Genomic DNA, 22,775 nt, shown 5'->3' with positions numbered 1-22,775 from the left:
CGCCCGCTGGTCGTTTTTAACATCAATCATCGCCCAAACATGACGGTCAACCTGACGACTGCCGTCAGGATGCCATGTTCGGGGATGATTGATCTGCATACACTGAAGGTCTGAACGTTCAGTGTATGCAGTTCACCCCGCGGGAGACGGCGTCGTAATCGTACCGTCGTCCCCGCCTCGTGTAATGGATAGGCAGCATTAGTGATTTTTCACTAGATCACATTGCTTAAGCATAGCTTGGAACGCATTAATCAGACAATCCATTATTATAATAAATACACAGTGGGACCACAGTTTTTTCATCTCTCACATTTTTTTATATGTACTCACGTAAATGTGTATGTGTGTTTGTGAAAAGTTTTAATTATTTTGCTGGAAAAAATTACATCTTAATCAGAATCTAATAAAAGTTAATTTTTAAATTCATATTGTGCGCCACCAAAGACAACCCCTATCTTCTATTTCTTTTGTTGGAGTCCAAGCCTCGACAGGTCAGAATTGTTTTGGTGCCATGAGTAGGACCTACACAGTATTAGGCAGGTAGTTTTAATGTTATAGCTGATGGGTGTATGTGCAAGATCTCTCTGCTCTTGTACACAGAAACACTCCTGACCCACAGCATTGCATCTACTTCCATCATTACATTTCTAAGCATTTAATATACATAATAAAATTGAAATATTAAATATGAGAATTAGAACATAAAATGATGAGCATCATATAAACAATAGAATAAAGTTTTGTTTGTATCCAACATGTTTATTATAATGTGCTATATACAATAGAATCAGTATATGAGTGAATTGTTACAATACAATTTAGACTGCAGATGTTTTTTTTTCATTTAAATGAGTTTGACATAACTTCCAGTCACAATCAATTACTGGGTAACAGTAGGGTGTTTTTGCTGTATTTTAGAATGCACATATTGCACCTTAATCATTTCCATAAAACATATACATACAGAAGAGATACAATCAACATTAAGGGGCCTACTGTATGTATTAAAGCTTGATGAGAAAATTGTGAGATACAAATCACAAACCAATCAGCTTCTAACTTACATTTTATAGGCTGTGTTTGAAAAATGACAGTTAGGAGCTGATTGGTTAATACTTTTTCTCTCACAATTTTATCTCTCATCAAGCTTTGATACATAGGCCCCTTAAAATGTCTGTTTAGACCATTAACAACAGGATATACAGTAGGTGAAGAAAAAATTAATTTGAAACAAATCATCATTCAGATGTGAAAATCTAATAACAATAGTGTACCCAGAAAATCCCTGTTTGAAGTTATCAAATGTTTATGTTTTAGACTAGGGTCTGAGCACCCTACTGTTACTAAACTTTACCTCCTCCTCAGTAACCTGTAATCACGTTATTCTAGGACATGTGAGGCGGGGATAGAGCCAAGCAGGATACCACAGACTTTTAGGCGGTCAATAGAAGAAGGCGCAAGGTGCTCTCACAAGCACAAAGTACTGTCAAACTGATACAGTATGGAATATGATGTCTCAAACACTTTATATATCAAACAGTTTTAAAGTTCATATTAACACTGCTGTATATGTGGCTGTGTATGTTTTTACAATGGATTTATCAGGACAATTAAATATGATAATCAAATTAGGATGATAAAAGAAATGGATGCCAAAAAACCTTAAAAAGCTGCACAACAAAGATCAGACCAATCCTCCAAGACCACTATTTTTATTTCCTGGTTACAGTATATTTCCAACTCTAGGGTGATAGTTTTCTGCACCTTAAAAGCTCTTTGATAAAAAAGTTGTACTGTAGATAGACTATAGGTTATATTGACACGGGCTTATAAAAGAAATGAAAATAAAAAAAAGTTGCGTTAAAAATTTAACCATGCCTATTAAGCTCACTGGCAGGACTGTACAACTGCAAGTAATGTACAGTATATGTCACTTACACTAGATTGCCGGAACCTTACACCTCTTAATTCCAAGTCTTCAAGCAGGTCAGTTTGAGAGCCAATTAAGCTGTTATTAAAACATTAAACAATAAGGTTACATTAGAAAGGGTAACTAAAATGTCAGGATTCACCAAACGTCTCATACTCCTAACAATGCAGATTTTTTTAAGTTAGCAATACTACCAAGTACAGAGCACTGATGTCACCTGTAAAGATAGCAGAGCTGGCTACAGGCAAAAAGGAGACTTCCTGAGTATTATCTCTATACAGTAAAATCTCAATCATGCTCAAACAAATTCACTAAAGTGTGGTTTTCAATCTGCTAACTATGCATTCCATAATAGCCTGTAATTATTAAAAACTGACAAGGAAGCTACGCCACCTGTGTTTATGTGAAGCCAGGTAATGAAAAAACAACAACACTGTCATCACCTCTCAATTCCTGATTGCATTATCAAAACTGTAGCAGAGTTTGGCATCTGGGTGTGACCTTGTTAACTGCTAGGGTAATTAAGTTTATTCAGTGGGGAAAAAGGATGATAAATTATTAGCAAGACGATTTTGTTCACATTTTATTAAATTGGCCTGTCAAAGGGTCGGCCAAATTACCAAGGGCCTCGTTTATTGGAGACCAGCCATATTGCCACATCTGTTACAATTATTTATAATTTCAGCAGTTGAAAACCAACCGAGTTAGGCATCCGCCATGTAAAGTAATTTACAAATTATCTGATGAGGGAGTGTTTTAGCTTTTCCCTCATTTCTAGCCAGCAGAAAGCCGCTCTGTAATTACAGAACACGATTAGGTTCTTTAGGGAACTTAACTTGCACTCATAGCCATAGTAAGATGCAGCAAGAACATATGGAGTAGCTTGTGCTTCAACTCCCTAAAGCTCGTGACCCGCCTGCCGCTGAGCCCTTCAGTTGAATTTGAATGAGAGTGCCATGGCTAATGTTCTACACATGCACCATTTATGCCACAAAACAAATCGGATCACTGTTAATTATGAAACAGCTATAATCAGGCCTTCACATCTGTGTAATGTGAGGCTCAGTAGGCTGTATTCCAGTAATATATGACTACCTTTGGGTCACAAATTGTGAGCCATATTGCTTTTGCTGTAGTTTACTGAAATCAAAAAAACTCCTCTGATACAAGTCCAAAACAAGGATATTTTTATCCAGCTGTTTCTCCCTTTTTTTTTTTAATTTTTAATTTCCTCTTTTAGAACAAGAGCTTTTCTTTATCAGCTATTGACCAGGGTAGTTAAAGCATATGGCACCAGTTCATTAATGAACACGAACACCAAGTGCTCTAATTTAATGAATCCGCTTGAGCCATAAAAATCAGATTATGTTTATGCATGTCATATCTTTCTTTCCCCCCTATGTGGCTGTGTGAAATGAGAGTATATTGTAGTTGAATTTTCTGGTCTTTGCTTTTAGGGAGACCTTATACTCATCTAACAACTAATGTGTTAGCGCTTTTTGTGCTATCAGCTTGCAGGATAGAGTAAAAAACAGAAAATCGCCCAACATTTTTTTTTTCACCGCACTTACTATGGCATTAATTGAGGCTGATGGTAACATTTATCTTTTAGAGAACACAACCTGGCAACCACATTCTCAAAAAGACTTTATTCAATGAAAAATCTTCCTTATAGAAAATCAGCTAAATATGTTGCACCCAGATGGCAAAGCAGCTACAGTTTAATTAATCCACCTTAAGTCACTGAGTGTTCAGTATGGGTAATAACATTTTGAATAATTGCATGCAAAAAAGGTTTTGAATTTCATTAGCAAAACAAAAGCGAACCAATAGAAGGCAGGTAGGGGAAACAACCTGCTAATTATTCAGTTTTATGGCTGCAGTGCTTGAATATAGGTTACAATGCCATTTAAAATATCATTGCTTTACAATTTATCAATATACAGTAAAAAGCACACAAAGCAAACTGCAGTGGATGTAAAAAATATTATATATATATATATATATATTAGGGATGTGCAGGCTCGGATAGGTTCGAGTTTGCACGTGGAGTTCGGATTTTTCCCTCCAAAAAAACGGAACTCAGAACGAGGCAAAACGTCATCTTACATGGACGAACATCATCATTCCTGGTCTTTTGTCCAGGAATGATGATGTTCGTCCATGTAAGATGACGTTTTGCCTCGTTCTGAGTTCCGTTTTTTTGGAGGGAAAAATCCGAACTCCACGTGCAAACTCGAACCTATCCGAGCCTGCACATCCCTAATATATATATATATACATACATACACACACACACATATATATATACTGTGTACATTCACCCATGTGTAGAGCTATATAAATCGAGCACTGCTCCATCATCCTATATATATAATTAGCCTGATTAATACCAGTCATTATCAGTGAGCATTTGCTTGGCGGTATGTGGTATGAAAAGTTGACATTCAGGATGTCGATAACCATGTTGTCAACATGGTTAAAATTATGACATGTTCATAATGTCGACATTTAGCATGTCGACATCAGGTTTTTTTTCCTTAAATTTTGAACGTGGACATATTGGTTGTTGAAAAGTCCATGTTGACATTCAGAACCTGACAACATTCTGACAGGATACCAGCTTGGCACAAATTATACAAATGGAAACAGGTCTATTTGGGCTACTGTCCAACTCTGCATAGCCCGCTGTTCCCTCTTTGAACTATGAGGGAATGCCCAGAAAAAAAATTCATTACATACATCTGTTTGGCAGCTTTTATTCTTTGATCTTACTTGCTAGGCCAGGGCTACATGGTGTATGAACTAAAACATGTAATGCTGCTTTGCATTTTCACTGGTAAGGGAGTGAGTCTGTGGCATCTGTGTGAATTAGAGGAAGGTGAACATCAATGGGCGAGGCTCTACAGTGCATCCAGAAAGTATTCACAACGCTTCACTTTTTCCCGTACACACTTGCCGATGGACAGATATGTCTGCAGACATATCTTTTCATTGGCTGTGCAGCACAACTAATGCGATATGTCTGTGAACGACGTTGCTCACAGACATATAGTCTGTACACACTGTCCGACGGGGGCACGATATATTGGCCTATCAATTGATTGGCCAATATATCGACCAGTGTGTACCCAGCATTAGTCTAAATGCTTTTGAAGAAAAGCTAAGCATTAGTAAAGCCACAGATTACATTAAGGGGGAAACCCAATTGTGGGCTGTGTTTTTCCCGCAGCCGGAGGGTTTTGTTATTCAATTACTTGACTGAAAATGGGACGCGGCGATTTCTATAGAAATCAGCTCGTTTGTTTTCTCTCACCTCCAGAGCAAGTCTGATTTTTTTTTTTTCCTAAAATCGTTAATTTTAGGAAAAAAATTAGCGGGACCCCTCTATAGCCGTAATCCAAAATTGTCCGGGAGGTTTTTTTTTTACCTTGCCCCCAATTGAATATGCCCCTAAGAGTATGAGGTAAAGAACAGATGCTTTGCCAATAAGACTGGTCTTCGTGGATGCTAAATCCATCAAAAGTACAGTCAAACATTCAGTCATGATCAGCACCAAACAATAGAAAATAATTGCAGTGAAAGCTTTACGGGAAGAGATGATCCCATGAGTGCAAGTCACAAATTGCTCCACTTCAGGAAAATGCAATATGCCATGAAACAAAAGTTAAAGATCCTGACCAGAGCTTACAATCTAAGTGTGAGGAACACTTGAAACCTAAGGTAGTGGAAGAACAATTGTAACTGCTGGTGCATAATGAGTATATGGTGTAAGGTGCCAGCATTATTGGTAGCTAAAAATTAACCAGCTATTAGCAAGTGGTATTTCTGTGCAGCTATCAGTACTTTTGTAAAGAAGACAGAAAGCCTGAGGTGAAGACACAAAACATGAACCAGTCACTGTAGAAGACGTACAGCCAGCTGCTGTCAATTACAACTGTCCACCATTTATTTTATCTGGACCATCATCCACTTCTGGAGCTACAGGAGACTTGCTTTTCTGATGCACAGAAACTTGTTATTATCCACCAGCTTTGTTCCTGGTGCTTTACATATTAAGATCTACATACAAATACTATACATGCACATATCAATTTTCACTCAATTATTGCTTATACCTTCTATCATTAAACTGCGCATACACCTTACAACAGTGCGGGCGAGAGTCGTAACGATACAACACGAGTGTTTTTGCACACTGCACGATCAGACGTATGACAGCGAGATGTATCGTTACATACTGCATTAAACTTTACCGCACCGTTCATTGAATCGCCCCATCTTTTGTGCAGCACAGCAGATGGAACAATTCAATAAAAGTCAGCCGGAATCGACGAATCGGGCGTACACAATATGCAATGCGTACAATATATCAGGGGCAATATATCATATGGTGTGTACCCAGCTTTAGTCAGTATATATACAGTAGTACTTACACATTTTTGTTAGTCATGATTCATCACACAGTACTTAATTCCCCTATTCTCGCCCCTCACCTTCCATCCCATTCCAATCCTAGCCCCTCCCACCTCCACCGGCCCACATCCAGAAAACACCAACATATCTGTAATTCTCCTAAACTCCATCTCTCTTCCCCCTCCATCCATGACATCTTCAACTCCTTTCTCACCTACACTCCAGCTGTGCTCTTCTATAAGGGTGATTTCATTTTCCCAGACCCAAAAGTGGGCAAGGATACAGAGTCGGGGTCTTCCTTTCCCCCACTGCATCTTACAGATCATTCCTCACATAACCCTCTCTCCTCTTCACCTCCTTTAAAGTCTTTGCCATCCACCTCTACCAATATACCTCTATGTCGCTGCCATCTATTGTCCATCGGTCCATCTATCGTTCTGAATAACTTCTCTGCTTGGGTCCCCCACTTTCTTTCGTCTAACCTATCCCACATCCTGAGTGACTTCAATATCCAACTGACTATTCCACCAGCTTTGTTGCATCCAAACTTCTTTCCAAATAGTGTTTAGCCTCACTTAATTAACCTTTTCCTATTTCCTATTTCATTAACTCCCCTTTCCCTGTTTCAGACCAACTCTTCCAAAATTTCTCTTCCAACAGTCTGAAGTATAATCTCACTATGCATAACTTGGAAGCCATTGACCCCTTCAGCTTCTCCTTCTCACTGGACTCTCTTCTTTACCTTATCACTGCACTCTCCTGTACTGACCAAGCAGTCAGCCTCTGTGGCCATGCTCTCACATCTTTCCTGGACTCCACTGCTTCAGTTGTCCCCTTCAATCTATGTCGATCCCTAAACCTTGACATTCCTCTCTATCCCACCATCTCCAAAAATACTCTTCTGAAGATACTCACGCTCTCTTCTACAGTTTTACATTTTCATTAACTAAACATTTCTACTGAACTTTACTTCTCTAATCTTCTCCCAGTTATACCTCTTCACCACCTTTAACTTCTTCAAGCCCACTTCATGGCAAATACTTAACCTCCAAAATGTAATCTATTCTTTGCAATCTCTCTTTCCAACTGTCTCCTCGCCTACCCCTATACGGAATCGGTATGTAATGCCGGCTGTCAGGATGCCTACTGTCAAAATAGTGACAGCGGCATCCCAATGGTTGGTATTCCGACAGGGGTCGGGTAAGTATACTTAGCCTCCCTCTTCTCCCCCTAACACTCCCTTCTTGTAACTTAACCCTAACTCTCCGCACGCTAACCCTCCCAGTTAGTACCTAAACCTAAGTCTCCTCCCCTTAGTGCCTAACCCTAACCCCGCCCCAGTGGTGCCTAACACTACCCCTCCCCCCTTGTGGTGCCTAACCCTAACCCTCCCCTCCCCAAAACCTAACCCCGCTATGCTACCTAAACCTAACCCCCCCCCCACCTCCCGCAGCTAACTGCTAAGGGCACCCCGTACTTACCTCATTTGGGCTGGCGTCCTTCTGGATTGTGGCATCAGGATTAAGATAGCCGCCGATCTCATAACTACATCCCCCCTGTACTACCAACATTATCTTCCTATCTTCCTGTCACAGGACTCCAAGCCCTTGCCCTTCTTCTCACCTCTCCTCCCTCCATCTGCCCTCTGGACCACATCCCATCTCTTCTCCTCCATTTCTTTCCTATCAACACCTCCTCCCACATTGTGAACTTATCCCTCAAATATGCCATAATATCACCATTTTAATGAAATTTATCTTGAGCCAACAGCTTTCTCTAATTAACAACCCATTTCTCTTCACAGGTTTGCCTCCAAGCTTCATGAGTAGGTTATTTATATCCATCTCACCTCCTTCCTTTCCTCCCATTCCCTCCTTGATACTCTTCAGTCCAGTCTCCGGTCCTTATTCACTCAACAGAAACTGCCCTCCAAGGGCCTCTATGCTTTACTCATCATAATCTTACCACCCCTTCCTGCAAGTCCCCTACTCTATCTGCCTCAGTGACACTACACTCTGGTTCACCTCTTACCTGTACAGTTCTGTTTAATTTCTGAACATTGTGTCTTCCTTTTTTTTTTTTTTTTTTAATGTGTTCCCCAAAGCTATGTTCTTTGTCCCCCTTCCTTAATCCCGCTATAACTCCTCCCTTGGAGAACTAATAAGCTCCTTTGGCCTCCAACGCCACATATATGCTAATGACATTCAACTTTACATCTCTATCGCTCTGCACTCCACTTGTATGTCACAAGTTCCCTGAAACTTGACATATCTAAAACGGAATTGACTGTCCTCCTCCCCTCCAAAGTACTCTCTCCTACACCCAGCACCTTCTATGGTTACAACACCCCCTTCATCACCATCTCACAAGTCCTCTACTTGGGTGTAATATTTGATTCTGCTCTCTCTTTTGTTCTCCCACCCATTCAGTCTCTTAACCAATCCTGCCACTTTCACCTCTCACACTGGAAGCCACCAAAACTACAGTATCACTTATGTCCATCATCCCACATCTTCATTACTATAACTTTATGGCTTAACTTTCTCTCCTCTCTTCAATTGGTCCTCAACAAAGCTGCTAGCCTCATTTTCCTGACTCACCACTCCACCTCTGCAGCCCTCCTTTGTCAGTCTCTCCATTGGATCGCTACACTATAAAAGAATATTAAAATGTTAAACTTTTCTCACTCACATACAAACCTCAACGACATCTCCATCCTCATTAACACTCCCTCTGGTATGCTTCTTTCAGCCAATGAACACCATCTTTTCTTCCCTGATTACTTTCTCTCACTCCAATCTCTGAAATGCCCTCCCAGTCAGACTAGCCTAGCTATCCACCCTATAAATGTGCCGTAAAAACTCATCTTTCCACTAAGGCTTACCAGACCTACACCTAACTCTCCAGATGATGAAGTCCACTGCTCTACTGTACACTTCCATTTTGTGTCCCCCCATTTCCCTTTAGAAAAAAAGCTATTGTGTGCATGGCCCTCTTTAATCATATTTTTTGGCGCAATTATGCATTTTGCAGGATGTAATTATGGGTCTATGATTGTCTGCATGTATATATTGTTCACACTGTATACCTAATGTAATTCTTCATGCTATTTGCCTATGTACCGTGCTACGTTACTCTTGTGGTACCAAAAGATATACTATTACAATTGTTTTTGTAATTACTTACAGAACAAACTTGTTCCTGATCAGTTATTAGAAGATATAAACTGTATTAATATTTAGATTTTCTATTTGTTTCACATATCATTGTAAGAAACATAGTAGTCATCATTGGGCAAACAACTACATTCTATACCCTTGGGTAAAATACTACCAACATTGTACTTCACAGAATGGATAACATACAAACATATAACCATCTAAAGCTGGGTACACACTGACAGATACATTGGCCGATCAATTGATCGGCCAATGTATCTGTACCCGCGACATGTCGGTGAACGTCTGCCATATCGCCGCCATATCGCATTGGCATATCGCATATCGTTCACCGCCATATCGCATTGGCTGTGCTGAACAGCCGATGGACAGATATGTCTGCAGACAGATCTGTCCATCGGCAGGTGTGTACGAGCGGTCTGCAGACCCTCCGTAGCACACACAGCGGCAGCCATGGGGAGGGGGGCAGGACATGCCTCCCGCCCACCGGGACACGCCCCCTGATCACCGGGACCTGCGGACAGACAAAGATGATGGTTGTTCAGTGTGTACGAACCATCATCATCTGCAGATCACTCAATCTGCAGATATATCTGTATAGTGTGTACCCAGCTTTAGTCACTTTAGTTGTTGTGATACACATAATATAGAAAGCTTTCGGGGCAAATCTACAGTACAAACAATGAGTCAATGAGTAAATCCCATCCATACCGAAATTCTCCACCAGTCTCACATGATACATATGACTAACTTAGTAAATCCTCACACCTATCCTATAACAAAATGTATATCCCAAAAAAACAACTGAAACAAGATAAAACATTCTCATAATCATGTCACTAAATGATAACCAAAAAAATAAATTACCGTAAATAGACTAAAGTCAAACATCCAATGGGTTTGATTCAATTCAGTCCGATGCTGAATAGCCCCAGGAGGGAGCTCCCGGAGCTATTCAATTCACCGCGCTGTTTGGTCCAACTAAAGGACCTCTTCTCGCACCTACTGAGGGTGCGAGGAGAAATCCGTCAAAAGTACTGGCTGCGCAACTGTTTTCCTGCTTAGCGCAGTGCCGGCAAGAATCCGACTTAACAGGCAACTGTCGGACCAAACAATGCGGTGAATTGAATAGCTCCAGAAACTCCCCCCCAGGGCTATTCAGCATGAATTGAATGGAGCCCAATAACTGTTATAAAAAAAAAAATACATATATATCAAATTAATTACTAAGCAAGGAATCAGCGCTGCTGACTATACCTTATAGTTGCTTTACAAAATCTCTTAAACAGTCTGTCCTTTCACAAGCAAATTTTAGGCCAACTACATAATTCCACAATTTCAAATTGCATTTGATTTTTACAGTTATCTGTCCAAGCTCCAACAAACATTATGATTTGGGTTTTGCAACTACAGTCAGGTGCATAAATATTGGGACATTGACAGAATTTTCATATTTTGGCCTCTATTCACCACCACAATGGCTTTGAAATGAAACAAACAAAATGTGCTTTGCAGACTTTCAGATTTAATTTGAGGGTAATTACATCCAAATCAGGTGAACGATGTAGGAATTACAATGGTTTCTATATATGTGCCTCCCACTTTTTAAGGGGCCAAAAGTAATGGGACAAACTAAACAATCCTAAATTTAACTTTCACTTTTTAATACTTTGTTGCAAATCCTTTGCAGGCAATTACAGCCTGAAGTCTGGAACGCATAGACATCACCAGACGCTTTGTTTCATCCCTGGTGATGCTCTGCCAGGCCTCTACTGCAAACGTCTTCAGTTCCTGCTTGTTCTTGGGGTATTTTCCCTTCAGTTTTGTCTTCATCAAGTGAAATGCATGCTCAATCGGATTCCGGTCAGGGGATTGACTTGGCCATTGCATAACATTCCACTTTTTAGCCTTAAAAAACTCTTTGGTTGCTTTTGCAGTATGCTTCGGGTCATTGTCCATCTGCACTGTGAAGTGCCATCCAATGAGTTCTGAAGCATTTGACTGAATATGAGCATATAATATTGCCCGAAACACTTCAGAATTCATTCTGCTGCTTTCGTCAGAAGTCACATCATCAATAAATACAAGGGAACCGGTTCCAATAGCAGCCATACATGCCCACGCCATGACACTACCACCACCATGCTTCACTGATGAGGTGGTATGTTTTGGATCATGAGCAGTTCCTTTCCTTCTCCATACTCTTCTCTTCCCATCACAGTTGATCTTTGTCTCATCTGTCCATAGGATGTTGTTCCAGAACTGTAATGGCTTTTTTAGATATTGTTTGGCAAACGCTAATCTGGTCTTCCTGTTTTTGTGGCTCACCAATGGTTTACATCTTGTGGTGAACCCTCTATATTCACTCTTGTGAAGTCTTCTCTTGATTGTTGACTTTGACACATATAAACCTACCTCCTGGAGAGTGTTCTTGATTTGGGCAACTGTTGTGAAGGGGTTTTTCTTCACCAGGGAAATAATTCTTCTGTCATCCACCACAGTTGTTTTCCGTGGTCTTCCGGGTCTTTTGGTGTTGCTGAGCTCTCCGATGCGTTCTTTCTTTTTAAGAATGTTCCAAACAGTTGATTTGGCCACACCTAATGTTTTTGCTATCTCTCTGATGGGTTTGTTTTGATTTTTCAGCCTAATGATGGCTTGCTTCACTGATAGTGACAGCTCTTTTTTATCTCATATTGAGAGTCCACAGCAACTGATTCCAAATGCAAATGTCACAACTAGAATCAACTCCAGACCTTTTACCTGCTTAATTGATAATGAAATAACGAGGGAATAGCCCACACCTGTCCATGAAACAGCTTTTGAGTTGATAGTCCCATTACTTTTGGCCCCTTAAAAAGTGGGAGGCACATATAGAAACCATTGTAATTCCTACACCATTCACCTGATTTGGATGTAATTACCCTCAAATGAAATCTGAAAGTCCGCAGTTAAAGCACATCTTGTTTGTTTCATTTTAAAGCCATTGTGGTGTTGAATAGAGGCCAAAATATGAAAATTCTGTCAATGTCCCAATATTTATGCACCTGACTATGTTCTGGGAGATAAGAATGTGTACTTGTAAGGTGTGGCATGCACGATTAAATCTGCAATGACATGAAACAAATTGTGTGATACAACATACAATGAGATGTTTGTTTTCATTCTAGACTATTTAAAAAGAGAAAATCTAATTGACTTATGTACACCTCTTTCCTTCACACTAGTTTCTACAAATGTGCTTTATTCTATTTGGTGCGCTTTGTCTTGAAGCAGCAGCTCCTGTGCTGTTCTTCCCTCTGCTTCAATGGCGGACATTTTCTAACCAAGCTGGTGTTGCTGATGACCCGTATCTGTGAAATTACAATTCACATGCTGAACTAAGTAGCAAGTAGAGTCACGTCAGACCCACAGAGGGTTCAGTAGAACACAGTGGATCACAGGATCATCAAGGAAGTGGAAAAATGTAGTGCACCCGTACTTTAGAATAATACTTTGTCATGTCAGATAATCCATTTATTTCCATATTTGTTCATTTGCTGCTCCCTACTGATCAGCCCTTTGAACGTTTCAGCAGTAATTTCTCACAGAGGTAATTCCTGCTAAGACTTACAGGAGAGAATTTAAAAGAATGTTTTAACAGTTGCAAGAGAATTATATATCAGCAGAAAGCGTATACCTGTCAGATCTTCCATTACAAATAAAAATATTCAATTCAAGTTAATTACAGTGCTTCCGAGGATGTCTGTGTTACTAAACCCATCTTTGATGTCAGCGGGTAAATGTACAAACCTAAAATACAGTACAGCTAGAGATTGGATGCATTTGTTCAGTAAACACAATTAAATATTTATTAATCACACAGGTAAAAGTTATATTCAATAGAGAGCACATTTACAAAAGAAAGTTTCATGAAGTGTGAATGTTGAATTTTTTTCTTTGTTTTTGGGCGTTTTTTTAATTTTTTAATTTATTTAATTTAACTATAAACTACTGAACTATAATAGCCATTAACATATTTGATCATTTTACTAATGGTAAGAGATCTTCTATAAAAAAAATTTACACTGTCAGCAAAATTTGTTCAGGGCTTAAATCAGAAAATAATTAAGACCTTGTTGTTACAGAATAAGAAACTTGCAGCATCACTGCAACATAAAACAATAAAAAAAACACATTTGCAGACTATGGATGTGATGCAGAGCTAAACGTACACCCATTAGTGGAGAATATCTTGTATCGTGCATAATCAAAATTGGGCGCACGCAGTTATGGATGATGCAGAGTTGCACGCATTTAAACTTACGACTGAAGAAGCAGACCTGGGCTGTAATGGGGCAAAGTGAGGGCACAAATGTGAGATATGCAGATCTGCACTTCAGTGAAAATATGCTTGTTTGGCACCTAGTGTAAGGCAGGTGCAAGTGCCCACTGATGATTATGAACACACCAAAGCAGGCACACACACAGTAGCATACAAACTGGGCGTAGCGTATGCATGTACAGATGTGTCCTATCCAGAAATCGTGCCAAAAAATCCCCCCATTGCACGTGCCATAGACTTTGTAACTCAGCTGCGCCAAGAATCCTGGCAGAATCTTTTTCACAAAATATTCGCATCACTAATGTGACATAAGTACAATGAAAGGATACCCTGAAAACGGAATGGTTGGTATCCTGACAGGGGTCAGGTAAGTATACTTACCCTCCCCCTAAGCCTCCCTTCTTGTAGTCTAGCCCTAACTCTCTCCTCTAGTGCCTAAACCTAACCCTCCCCCCTTAGTGCCTAACCCCCCCTCAGTGATGCCTGACCCTAACCTCCCCCCCCCCCCCAAAAAAAAAATCAAACGCTCAGCCAGCTAAACTTACCTAAAAACCTAACCCTCCCCTGCCCCCCTGGTGGCTAATAAGGGCACCCAAGCTCTCCTTCCTTCGGGCACGCGTTCTACTGGATTCCGGCGTCGGGATTTAGATAGGTGTCGTTAGCGTAGGGATTGAGACCGGCGGCTCTAACTACATCCCCTGAATACAAAGCATAAAACCAGCACTAGAAAAAAAAATTATTAGAAATGATGGACAGTTTAAAATTAACCAACAAGTGCTTTATTCAACTGACTAAAATCTGAAATTATGTGCAAAAGCAGCTCTCATACTAAAAATACACACTAATGTATAGACAATACAATAAAATGAATAATAGACTCCATTTAATTCCCCTCCTGTAATAGTTGTTGTATTGGAGTTAAGGGCTCTCTCCTTTATATCCCAAACAAAGTGTATTTAGCAGCAATAAAAACTTTACCTAGATATGGCTGAGGTAGTTTTTACGGAAGTCCTTTGGCATCCAGCAAATCCAAGATAAGGGCTGAAGCACAATCCACAAGGTGTCATCTAATGCTGCATTAATAGTCATAGGGGAAAACAGAGAGTCCAATAAGAGTCCAAGGGCCAAATGTAATAGGGTGAGATTAGATTTAGAAAATGTGAGAGAAAATGCACATTTTTAAACCCAGCCAATGTAATAAAGTCACAGAACATGCAAACTTAAATATTTAATATTTTCAGACTCAAAAAACTCTCAAGATTTGAACTCTCATCCAGGTGTTTTCGTGCATTGAAAATACAACTTGATTAATGTATTAGTGTGAGAGTTTTACTGCTAAACGCTCACATTTTCTAAACGCTCACCCTATTACATTTGGCCCCAAGAGTCCAAGGAATCCGGAATATGGGTCAAAGGTCTCAATACGTTTCGCTGAGCAATGAACGCTCAGCTTCCTCAGGAGTGTGTAATGCAAGTCAAAAAGTCTCCTTCATATACCCACTCAGTAATTATGAAATTTCAAGCACAATTATTGTATACTACAGAATAGAAAAGCCGTCCATAATTTCACACTAAGACTTAAACTGATGATTGAGGCAATCCTACAAAGTTCAAAAAAAGAACTACAAGAAAACCAGTACTTACATACAAGTTTGTCGGTGACAGTGATGTTTTTCACCGGCGGCATCCCGATCACATGACAAAAATAGGTCAAGTGTCATGGCAGTCACCAATGAATGATGTGTAAACAATCTCACGTCGCTATACCCAATGGGCCGAATTCAATTCAGTGCAATGAAGAATAGCTGCGGGAGGGAGCTCTCTAAGCTATTCAATACACTGCGCTGTTTGGGCAGCTAAAGGATTTCTTCTCGCACCCCTCTGGGGATGCGAGGACAAATCCGACAAAAGTGGCAGGCGCGCAGCTGTTTGCCGGCTTAGCGCGGTGCTAATAGCCACGTGCCCGGCACTTTAGTCAGAGAATGCTGGTTACTGCGCCTTAACACCCAGGTTAAGTTGCGAGAACCGGCATTCTCTGACTTAACCAATTCCCGACCAGGCAAACAGCGCGCTGTATTGAATAGCTGCGGGAGCTCCCAACTGCGGCTGTTCATCATCGCACTGAATTGAGTTCGGCACAATAGTACTACTCAATGAGTTACGCTCACGTGATCGCTAATGTTTGGACACGGAGCTCCGGTAACATTAATTGAGGAAGAGTCATTTGCAACATAAAATAAACAGTTAATAATAATAATAATCTGTAGCATATCGGTATAGAAAGAAGAGATATTAGATGAAAAGGTCTACGTTATCCCCCTGAATAACCCTGATTCCATTTCATGCAACTTCTGTGTGTGACTTAGTTTATAATCTGTGTACAAAGGCAAAAGTTGGAGGTCCTTTACAAGTGGCCCGTGTCACGCATCTTTATGCTTAATCTGCAACTTTATACTGTGCCAACTACTTTGAGTCAAATACTGATCCTAAGAACTTAGGGCCTGATTCAGACCCACTCGCGAGCGGCTGTCCGCTCGCAAGTGGGTCGATGGTCTGCACTGAGCATGCGCACGACGGAGGGAGCTCCGTCGTGCGCATGCGCCAGACGAGACGAGCGAAGGACTTTCCTTCGCTCGTTGTGTCTGATCAAAGGGGGCGTGCTGTCGATTTTGATTGACAGCACGCCCCCTTTGGTGGGCGAGCCTCCCTGACGGGGGCGTTCCCAAGGGAACGCCTACCGTCAGAAGCCGGCCCACTGACATCACTAGTGTTGTCAGTGGGAGTGATTTTGGCTCTGATAGAGCCAAAATCACTCCGGGCCTTGCGGTTGAAAACCTCAACCGCAGGCTCCGGCTCGCAGTTTTGATGGTCGCGATGGTCACGACCATCGCGGCCATCAAACTGCACGCTCGTATAGGCTGTGGGTGGTGACCCACAGCTATACGAGCGTCCAGGAGGACGCTCCATAATTATGGAGGGCGGCCCTCATTCAGAGCGTGCGCTCTGCTCAGAGCGTACGGCTCTGAATGAGGGCCTTAGTACACTATAAGCAAATTTGCTACAATTTATGAAAAAGTACAGACATTGCTACCCATGGCTGAGTGTCTAAGTCGCCCCAAACATCTAGTGCCTTATGACACAAAACGGATATGTGTATGAGGACAGAGCTGTGAACCTTTTTCTTTTCATGCTCCCGATCTATTTCCAATGTGAAGAGATCAAATTTTGTAGGCATAATTGGTGTATTTATTCTCATTGTGGATTAGGACAATAGAGAGATTTTGTTTTGCAAAAGAAAAGGCAAATTATATATGGAGACTGCAGAGCATTTTAACTGGACAAATGGACCTACAATTTACACAGTCTCAAGACTGATAAAAAGCATTTATTTTGTATCCATTTTAATTAGGATCCACCTTGATGCATATACGAGTATCAGATCTCTGATGAAGCCCCATTGAGGGGTGAAACGAGTTAGTGGCTACAGGTGTGCCATCAAGCAACCAGAGAGAAATGGCCCTTCACTCACAACGCTTCTGTGTCATAAACCCGCTGACTACAGACCCGCAGATCAGGCAAATAACTCACCCCTACTAAAACCGGACCAGGCAGCACTGGGAAATACACACCGGAGGAGGCACGAGTCACAAGGCAAAGGACATCCACTGTAAGCAGCGTCACCACTTACCGGTAAGATTAACCAGCGGGACGCTACTGGTAAAACCTTTACGAACTATACTTAGAATTTGGCTTAATAAACAGACATAAGAAACTAACCTAATGTCAGGTGTATACAGTGCATCTGGAAAGTATTCACAACACTTCACTATTTCCACATTTTGTTATGTTACAGCCTTATCCCAAAATTGAATAAATTAATTTTTGATTTGTTTCCTCCAAACATAATGCCTTGCATTCACGCCAAAGAGTACAATATTTTGTCTCTCATGGTCTGAGAGTCCTTCAGATGCATTTTGGCAACCTCCAGGCTGGCTGCCATGTGCATTTTACTAAGGAGTGGCTTCCGCCTGGACACTCTACCATACAGGCCTGATAGGTGAATTGCTGCAGAAATGGTTGTCCTTCCGGAAGGTTCTCCTCTCTCCACAGAGGAATGCTATAGCTCTGACAGAGTGACCATCGGGTTCTTGGTCACCTCCCTGACTAGGGCCTTCTCCCACGTTCGCTCAGTTTAGACGGCCGGCCAACTCTAGGAAGTCCTGGTGGTTCTGATCTTCTTCCATTTACGGATGATGAAGGCCACTGTGCTCATTGGGACCTTCAAAGCAGCAGATATTTTTCTGTCCCCTACCCAGATTTGTGCCTTGAGACAATCCGGTCCAAAAAAAACAGCCGGTGTTTTTCGGGGTCAATTCCCTGTCATTATTGCGGTCGAGTTCCAAGCTAGCATTCCCAAATAGAATAAAAAAATAATTTCCTGGTAGATAATGACTGTTACACACAACGTTTATTTGTGTAATAAGTAATGATATTGTTTGTCATGTTTTGCAGTCTATGAAATCACACAAGTTGATGTGAGGGCCGTGAGGCAGAAAATGTATGCACAAGTAAATTCTTTTGAGAAGCATATGATTTGACAACAACAATTAACTACCAAATCTGCTAATAACATCTTTTAACGCAGTTCTTGGACACTGCATGATAATCCTTGCTGACATTCTTGTAGAGCTCTTGGGTTCTGCAATTTGCAGAAGCAAGGTTGTAGTACAGCTGTATTTGTGCATTATGAAGTAAATCTCACTCTTCATTCTCTTTTGAATCCCAAATCACAAGTTTACCCTGGCACTGCCACTGTAAAAGGAGTTTATTGGCAATCCTAGGAAGAAAGCTCACACAAAGAATACAAAAAACAGGTCCTCAGATGAGAATACTAATTCCTACTCAGCGATTTTTCACAAAATTCTATTTTAACAGGTGGGTGTGCTAAATTCGAAAATTGCAGAGGAAAAGACAAATTAACTTTTATACTTGTGATCCTTTTCAGGGATGCAATACATTTGGCTCTCTTATATATAAAATTCATTGGTCTGTTTGGTTGTCTGTCTGGTCATGCATAGGGACACCCCTGCTCCGATTGGTATGAAACCAATGTGAGGTGGTACAGTTGGATCCTGGCCAGGTTTAAGGGGGGGGGGGGGGGTTCGGGTCCCGGTCCCTCCAGTTATTGTATGCTGGGCAGAACTTTGACCTGGGGAGCCAGTTCTGAGCTTTCCACTGAATGGGATTTAGACAAAAACTTGAGAGTGGTAACATTGGATCCCAGAAGACATACTGTACTAGGAGGTTGAGGTCACGGTCGGACCTCCCATTTATGTACGCTGGGCAGAACTTTGACCCGGGGAGAGCCTGTTCTGGGGCCTACCACAGGATGGATTTGGATGAAAACTTCACAGAAGGGTGGCAATTCATCTAGGGATGCCTAATGGAGTAGTTGGGGTCCCGGTCAGACCTCACGGTGGAGTGTGCCAGGCAGAACTTTGGACCCAGGGAGCCTATTCTGGGCCTTCCACTGGATGGATTTGGACGACATCACATAATAAAACTTAATAACTTGAAGATTTAAACACAGGCAACGCTGGGTACTTCAGCTATTTTTTCTTATAAAGCAGAACTATAGCAAAATAAATAATTTTGCTCTGTTCCTATTTCTGTTTTTATCGCATTAAAATGTGCTGTATATATAGTGATTCATTGGGAATTTTATTCAACAAACATGCTATATCCAGCCTCTCATCTCTTGATTGGATGTAGTCGGCATCCAAACAGAATCCCAGCGCTCATAATACCTGCTGCGGAATTCCAACAGGTCAAAATGTTGACAACGTTAGTATTAGGGTTAGGCTGCGGGACGGGAGGGTTAGGCTGCAGGGGCGGGAGGGTTAGCCTTAGAAAACTTATACTTATCGCAGGCATTTTCAGAGTCGGGATTCTGCTACCAGCATTCTGACTATCGGGATGCTGTACCTAACCTCTCTTGATTAATGCCCTCCACCAGGGAATCCGGATCAGATATTTGATTGGAATTGGAGCACATTTTGCACCTCCCCCCCCCCCCCCCAAAAAAAGAAGCTTAAATTGATATAAAATTATACTTCTGAACAACTGCATTTATCGTCAGCTTTGCACAAAGAAAACCAATTTCAATTGCGTCAAACAAATTATTTATTTTATCTAGAAATACTTTAAATTTCACCTAACAACTGTCTCCACATCCTTCCCCTTTACAAGTTAAAGAAATAAACAAAGTAGAGTATAAGAAAGTAGAATGTTAAATGCAGCTAATAAAAAGCCATTAACAAGTTAATAGCTAATGGACTTTACAGGTACAGCACAGAGCAATCTGGAACATTTTTTGCGAGTGCCATTTGTGCAGTCAAGAGGTTAAAAGAAAATGTCAATACTCACTATAGGAAGGAATGAACACAGATCTAGTAATAATGCTGGTCTGGTGAACCACTCATAAAATATAAACACATTACAGTTCCTAATGCTGTACCTGAGGTTCTTGAGGTGGCTTGGGTAATGCATTGAGGGCCTCTTGCAGTTTCACTTGCAGTTGGCTAATATGATGTTCTTTTTGATATAACTGCTCAGTGAGAGCAATATTACTTTGCCGCAGTTGAGTCTCACTGGACTTTGTCATTTCATAACATGCATTCAAGTCATTATAAATCTGACAATGGGAAGAAAAAAACAACAACAACGATGATTAGTACATATCAGTAAAAGTTCAGAGAACTGAATCAGTTTATCACCAAGCTTTGAGGAGGCAAAAGAAAATGTAGTTAATGGTCCCACTGTGTATTTCTCCAAAACATTTAACTAGAGAAATTCTTATTTATTAAGGTTATGATAGAACCATTTTAAAAACTACAAAAAGGTACCTAGTCTCCATACCATGTTACAAAACAGCTATGTGTGTAGTTCTCTCTTTCCAAAATAATGTTATATTACATAAGTTCTGTAGGCTGCAGAACCCTTTAACTAAGTCAATTACTTAGAGTATCTCTACTTCACATGACTACATCTAATTTACAGGTTTGTTTGTTTTTGTTTGGCAGGTTTCTACTTTAAATCTTTCCATTTTTGTAGTGTATTACAATGTTATTAATGACAATATGGCCTCTTTTAGTGAAGAAAACATTTAAATAACATTCAATTAACTGTTTTGCTTATAGCAAGGATGTTCATTTTTGTTTTGGTGAGTTTATGAGGGACATCTTGATTTATTTTTATTTATATGCTATGAAATATTTATTCTTGACAACTTAACTGTGTAATATTTTTACCTAAAATATACAAAACTGTTGATTTTTTTTACCATCAAATTACGTAATAGCCATTTAAACCGGATTCAGTATAATATTAACAAATATGCAGATTTGCTAATAAAATGATACTGAATAAGGATTTACATAATTTGATCATTTTAAAAAATATATAAATCAACAATTCTGGGGACATTTTCTGAAAAATTTGTTTTTTACAGTTACAAAAAAAAAAACCATATACAACTTTATGGTGCCTGTAGCCTGGGGTATAACGGAAGCCACAGTTTCCCAGAGAACGGGCTGCAGGAAAACAGGCTTGTAGGATTGCCCTGCTTCTGTACACCAGCCGGAAGGTGAAGGTTGCTGTGGCAACAAATGAGCCGACTGGGTGGGCTGAGCCCAGCAGCTTCCTCTGACATGGTCACATCCGATGTGACAGTGTCAGAGAAAGCCCAGTTTGGCATGGATGCATCCACGGCAGACAAGTTGTTAAAAGGCACATATTTTGATTTTAAGTAATTGAAATCGCCAAATCTGAAGATAATTTAAAACTGCAGTCTTTGGAATGAGGCAGTTTCTGTCCTGACATATTGGTCAGCAGTCAAATGAATACAAATTAAAATAAAACCCATATTTTACTATGGGGCCACATGTGATATTTTAGCTGAATAAAATATACACAAAAAAGGTGTATTTTTATCAGGAGCCAATTAGCTTACCAGCGTTTTTAACTATTAAAGAAAACCTGTAAAAAAAAAAAAAAAATTATTCAAGCCAGGTGAATACATCCAAACTCCACATAGATAGGGTCCTGGACAGAACTGAGGCCACAGTGCTAACTACAGCTTTATAGTGATGGATTTTCTATATAGGCAATATTGTTCTTTTCTGTAAGCCTGTCTAATGACACCATAGTAAGACTTTTAGAGTCCATAAAATGTGGGCGAACATGGACTACAGCTTAGCAGTAATTATAATATGATGCATACAGGTTCAAACATCTTAACTAATGGTATGATAACAGTTACAATACATTTGATAGTCTATAAACAATGAATTATTATAAAACCATACCTTCTGGTATGAGATGGTCTCAGTAATATGAACATCTTCCTGACTTCTCAGTACTTTCTGTGTGTCCATATTGAGCGACTGTAGCTGCTGTATGAGTTCGACCTGTTGCCCAGCATGCTCGTTACTTTGTTTGTAAAGATTCTGAAGGTCTTGCAATTCTTTCCTGTTAACAAAAATATATTGGAAAAAAAGGAAAAATGCACTTAGCAATTAAATTAATAAATAAGGGTAGTGCACAAGGGTCTTCAGACTGCACTGTCCCCCTTGAATAAGTTGCATTCTGTAAAACACAGCAGAAAAAGGGACTAATCCCTGTGAGGGTTACAAAAGACATTTGCACAGCCATGCAGAACAATGTAAACAGGATGTTTCACAAAGCACAGACAATTCTGTATTTCATTAATAGAGATGGTGCACACACATACTGTATATATAAATAATATAGACCAACGCTGCTCCTCACCTCTATGGGGGGGGAGTTCAGGTGTGTTGCACGCTGGCGGGCACCAGATGGCGCCCGACAGAGATATTCAATAGTTGCTCCATTTGGGCGCGCACAGCCG

The 22,775-nt window shown here is 40.4% G+C and overlaps 1 protein-coding gene across 5 annotated transcripts in view; it reads right to left on the bottom strand.

Annotated features, from left to right (window-relative positions):
• Window positions 1-22,775, bottom strand: part of CNTLN (centlein) — a 505,942-nt gene that overhangs the window by 266,085 nt on the left and 217,082 nt on the right. For all 5 annotated transcript variants that reach the window (XM_088457338.1, XM_088457337.1, XM_088457336.1 and 2 more), the window contains exons 8-9: window positions 22,213-22,375; window positions 20,364-20,540 (exon numbers count right to left, since the gene is read on the bottom strand). In XM_088457338.1, coding sequence (XP_088313464.1) covers window positions 20,364-20,540; window positions 22,213-22,375 — 340 coding nt within the window. The remainder of the gene's footprint in view (window positions 1-20,363; window positions 20,541-22,212; window positions 22,376-22,775) is intronic.

The sequence above is a fragment of the Taudactylus pleione genome, unplaced genomic scaffold, assembly GCF_031769625.1.
Source record: "Taudactylus pleione unplaced genomic scaffold, aTauple2 ptg000757l, whole genome shotgun sequence".
Lineage (NCBI taxonomy): Eukaryota > Metazoa > Chordata > Amphibia > Anura > Myobatrachidae > Taudactylus > Taudactylus pleione.
The sequence above is the reverse complement of the archived record's forward strand: the minus strand, read 5'-3'. Positions and strand labels throughout refer to the sequence as shown.